Below are 5,000 nucleotides of genomic sequence, written 5' to 3'. Positions count from 1 at the left end.
CAAATGTTTGTTTTGACATGAGACATGAGTGTGTATATTTATTATCTATATGTAATGCGCGCGCACACACACACACACATGCATATAAAAACAGAACTATACAAAACTTTTTTTTTGCAAAGATATTTAACTATATATTTGTTGTTTCATTTGCATACATATTTCTTATCTAAAAATAAATAAATACACACAGTACACACACACATATGTAAATATTAATATTATGTTAAATTACACTTTTAATTTGGACGTGATTAATCCCTGCACTAACACACAAACACACACTAAACTAATAACATAAACAAACACATACACGCACACACTCACACACACCATACACACTATCTAAAACTATATCATATGCACACACACACACACACACACACATATGCCTGTTCTAAGAATGTCTCTTCCTGTCACATGACTGAACCAGAAAAACGAAATGGCAGCAGGGCCAATAGAGCCTCATCAGAATGAGAAAGGCAGGGGAACTAGTTAGTTATGCAGTGATCTGCTAACAGGGTGGAGAAAGGAAACACTGCTCATGTAAAGAGAGAGGGTAAAACCGGCTCTAGAGCTGGAGTATCTGTCAGAACATCACTGGTTAGCATTGTGGAGAACTAAAACCTAACCACATCCTCTGCTTGAGAAATGATGTGACTGACCCGTGTGTGTGTGTGTGTGTGTGTGTGTGTGTGTGTGTGTTTTCTGTCTATTTGAGTAGATCCTGATGTGCTGTTTCAGTTCCCTGAAGACTTTAATGATGAGGTTAGTACTCGAGGATCACTGCAGTCCTTAATCTTTTGAAATGAATTGATTTTAATTAATGTAAATGACATGATATTTTAATATATTTATACGATTTAATTTTATATAATATTTTAATTTTATATATTTTTATTAGTATTTTAGTCAAGCCACTTCTCACTAATAATGTATCAGCTAAGTTTTAAGAAGGAATTGCATGAATAAATCAAGACCTAAATAAATAAATCCTGCTACCGTTTGTCATAATGGTAGTAGCAAAGTTATGTTAATTAACAAACTTTATAATAAATAAGATATGAAATAAATAAAAACACGGTAAAAACAGCATTATTATACTATTATTTAACATAAGTAATAAAAAATACTTTTTTCAAAAATAGTTCAGAAAATTTGTTCAAAAAACACCACAACAGATCGATTACTATTGTGGCTGTGTTACCATAGCTACTATAGAATCACTAAAACATATTGATTACTATAGTTGTTTAGTTGTTGTTACTATAGCAACTATAAAATCATCGCAACAGATCGATTTCTATAGTTGTTGTGTTACCATAGCGACTATAAAATCACCACTAAAGATCAATTATAATAGTTGTTGTGTTCCATAGCGACTATGATATCACCACAACAGATCGATTACTATAGTTGTTGTTACCATAGCGACTATAAAATCACCACAACATATCGATTACTATAGCTGTTGTTGTTACCATAGCGACTATAAAATCACCACAACAGATCGATTACTATAGTTGCTGTTACCATAGCAACTGTAGGATCACCACAACAGATCAATTACTATAGTTGCTGTGTTACCATAGCTACAATAGAATCACCACAACTGATTAATTACTATAGTCGTTGTGTTACCATAGCGATTATAGAATCACGACAACAGATTAATTACTATAGTTGCTGTATTACCATAGCAACTATATAATCACCACAGCCAATTAATAACTATAGTTACTGTGCTACTATAGCTACAATAGAATCATAACACCACAGTGGCGGATTTAGGCGGAATCTTGCCAGGGCAGCATGGAGGCACCCAGCCCCCCCTCACCTAGACCAACCCGTCACCATACCCCCATACTCATTTGTTGATGAGTGCAGATATTGAGTGTAAATGATGTCTGATGGTTTTGTGTGCAGGAGTCTCGGAAGTCGTTGCCTCGCTTCTGCTTCCCTTATGACATAGAGAGGTGAAAATCATTTATTCTTTGTTAATTATTATTCAAATTATTGCATATGGTAATGCCTGCTCAAGTGTGTTTGCCTTATGTGTCAACCCGATGCACAGGGTGAAGGACAGTGTGGCGGTGCAGCACTTCACATTCGTCCTGACGGATCTGGAAGGATGCCAGCGATTCGGTTTCTGCAGACTCACGTCTAGCTCGCAGACCTGCCTTTGTATACTGAGGTATCAGACACACACAACACACAATTATTCTCAATTAATACTGTTGATTTAACACATTAAAGGGGTCATGAAATTCCCAAAATTACCAAAATTCCCTTAATTTTTTGGCAAATAAGAGCTTATAGTGCTATAAAAACATCCTGTAAGTTGCAGAACTCGACACTTCATGGTTCCTCTAAAATCAGCTTATATCGAAGGGAGCCTGAATAAACCACAGGTTCTGGAATGTTCTACTCTATGATGTAATAGATGGATAAGCTTCGCCTCCACCAAAGATCAATGCCCACTTCTACTGTAGTTCACTACCAGTTTAGACTTGTGTATATGCAAAATTGTCAGCCAATCAGAGCAGTGGGCGTCTACCTCTGAGGTTACTATTAGCCACGCCCACTCAACTATTCTGAAGAAGCTCAAAAAGTGCGCAGAAAATAGTTATTTCTGAAAAAAATCTTAATTACAATATAAGTTGATTTCAGAGAGCAATACAAAATGTATGACCTCTTTAACTTAAATTAAATATTAAAATGTAAGTTTATATGAAAATAACCTGGAATCTGCGTGCGATTTTTAGCCCATCATAAATTCTGTTTATTTACTTGAGTAAATGTGTGTAAATTTCATATTCATTCAGTTTTTTTTATTAATTTCAGTAATATTATATTATATAGTAATTATATAGTAATGTTTTCTAATAACTGGTTTATTTTATCTTTGCTGAGATGACAGTAAATAAAAATGTTTCTAGATATTTTTCAAGACACTTCTATAAACAGTGACATTTAAAGGCTTAACTCGGTTAATTAGGTTAACTAGGCAGGTTAGGGTAATTAGGCAAGTTATTGTATAATGATGGTTTGTTCTGTAGACAGTCAGAAAAAAACTCCTTAAAGGGGCTAATAATTTTGTCCTTAAATTGGTGTTTAAAAAATTAATAACTGCTTTTATTCTAGCCAAAATAAAGTAAATAAGACTTTCTCCAGAAGAAAAAATATTATCAGACATATTGTGAAAATTTCCTTGCTCTGTTATAAATAATTTGGGAAATATTAAAAAAACTAAAATTTAAAGGGGGGCGAATAATTCTGATCTCAACTGTACATTATATGACAAACTTGCTTTATTTACCAAATAAAGCAAATCTAATTGGATTTGCATTTTAAACATTAAATAAAAGTTAAAACAATATTATTTTTTATTTTACATATCAAGGTTTTAGTGATGATACTACCAAAATAATTCCAAAATACTGTTACCAAAATTCTCAGCAGAAATTGCAAAAAACGTTCCGTCTGGCTCTACTCATATTACATTTTATACAGTGATGATTTTTGTCCTGTGTGAGTTTTTGTTTGTTTTTTTGTTTCAAATGATTTAAGCAACACCACACGAGCAGCAAATTGAGTATCACATGAGATCATGATTTCACTCAGCAGCTCAGGAAGTAATAAGTTAATATTCTGATGTATTTTAGACACAGTGTCTGTTTTTGCTCAGTTTTGTCAGCATTAACAGGATCCCCTTAACACCGTGTTCTTCAAGCTGACGTGGATTTCTTGCAGAACATGAAAATATTTTGTTGGTGATGTTGATAACCAAATAGGTTTTTAAATATAAGGTACTCTGCAAATAGTTTCATGTTCATTTTATTTATAAAACATTTTAAAAATAGCCACGAGAGTGCTTTACATTATCATAGATTTTAGAATACAGAACTAGCAGGCAAACAATTAGGAAATAAAAAATAGGAAACAAAAAAGGCAGAATGCAAATTTCCTGTCAGGCCAATGAAAAAACAACAAGTGGGGTTTAAAATATATGTAAAAACTCACTTCTTCTGAGCAAGAAAAAATAAAAATAAGCACGGCTTTTGTAGCCTGAAATGTTAATAAACGTAATAAATTCCATGTTGTATCAAAATATTTATTTCTAAAGCTACTTTTTGTGAACCTAAAATGTTTATACTTACAAAATGACTGTAAATGTGTGTTTGGGGGTATTTTCTCATTTAAATTTTTATATATAGCTACTCACTGAAGCTAAGCGGGGCTGAGTACTTGGATGGGAAACCACATGGGAAAGCTAGGCTGCTGTTGGAAGTGGTGTCAGTGAGGCCTGATACTAACACCACACAGGCCGCAGGTCGAGCGCCTCCTGATGCCCCAGTAAAGTGAAGGGGAAACTATACTGTCAGTCAGCAGCGCCTTATGGATGAGAGGTTAAAGCATGGTCCTGCCTCTCTGGTCATTAAAAACCCCATGGTGTAACCTCCTGGTCAAATACTTTCAATTGGCCCTTACCCATCATGGCCTCCCGATCATGCCCATCCACTGAACTGGCTTTATCACTGTCTCTCCACTCCACCCATAGCTGGTGTGTGGTGATTTGATCTTTTTTTCAAGTCCAAATATCAGAACATTCTTAAATCAAGGAGCGTTTTCTAAACAAGCAAAACAAATTGTCTTGTTTTCATAAATAATCTGCTCAAATGAAGTGAGTTTTTCCTTAAAACAAGCTAAATAATCTGCCAATGGAGTAAGCAAAATAGACTTCTTTTGTCTCCTGTACAAACAGAAGCGATTGATCAGTTATTTGATGTTGGTAAAGAGTGATTTCTCTCTCACACACAGTTATTTGCCCTGGTTTGAGGTCTTCTACAAACTTCTGAATAACCTCGCGGAGTGTTCATCGAAAGGACAGGTGAGCTTTTTAACAACATTTCTGAAAGTTGCTTTAAAACAAGACTGCTGTATATGATCACAAACACAAATAAGGGATTATGAAGCTGAACGTGTTAGATTTAGCATTT

At 34.4% G+C, this 5,000-nt stretch overlaps 1 protein-coding gene across 6 annotated transcripts in view; it reads left to right on the top strand.

Annotated features, from left to right (window-relative positions):
* The window catches only part of dennd1c (DENN domain containing 1C), a 138,374-nt gene that overhangs the window by 117,384 nt on the left and 15,990 nt on the right, over positions 1-5,000 (top strand). For all 6 annotated transcript variants that reach the window (XM_073906598.1, XM_073906580.1, XM_073906618.1 and 3 more), the window contains exons 3-6: positions 725-768; positions 1,927-1,976; positions 2,075-2,194; positions 4,822-4,891. In XM_073906598.1, coding sequence (XP_073762699.1) covers positions 725-768; positions 1,927-1,976; positions 2,075-2,194; positions 4,822-4,891 — 284 coding nt within the window. The remainder of the gene's footprint in view (positions 1-724; positions 769-1,926; positions 1,977-2,074; positions 2,195-4,821; positions 4,892-5,000) is intronic.

Source organism: Danio rerio, chromosome 1, assembly GCF_049306965.1.
Source record: "Danio rerio strain Tuebingen ecotype United States chromosome 1, GRCz12tu, whole genome shotgun sequence".
NCBI lineage: Eukaryota > Metazoa > Chordata > Actinopteri > Cypriniformes > Danionidae > Danio > Danio rerio.
Note: the sequence above shows the minus strand (reverse complement) of the source record. Positions and strands in the feature narration are given on the sequence as shown.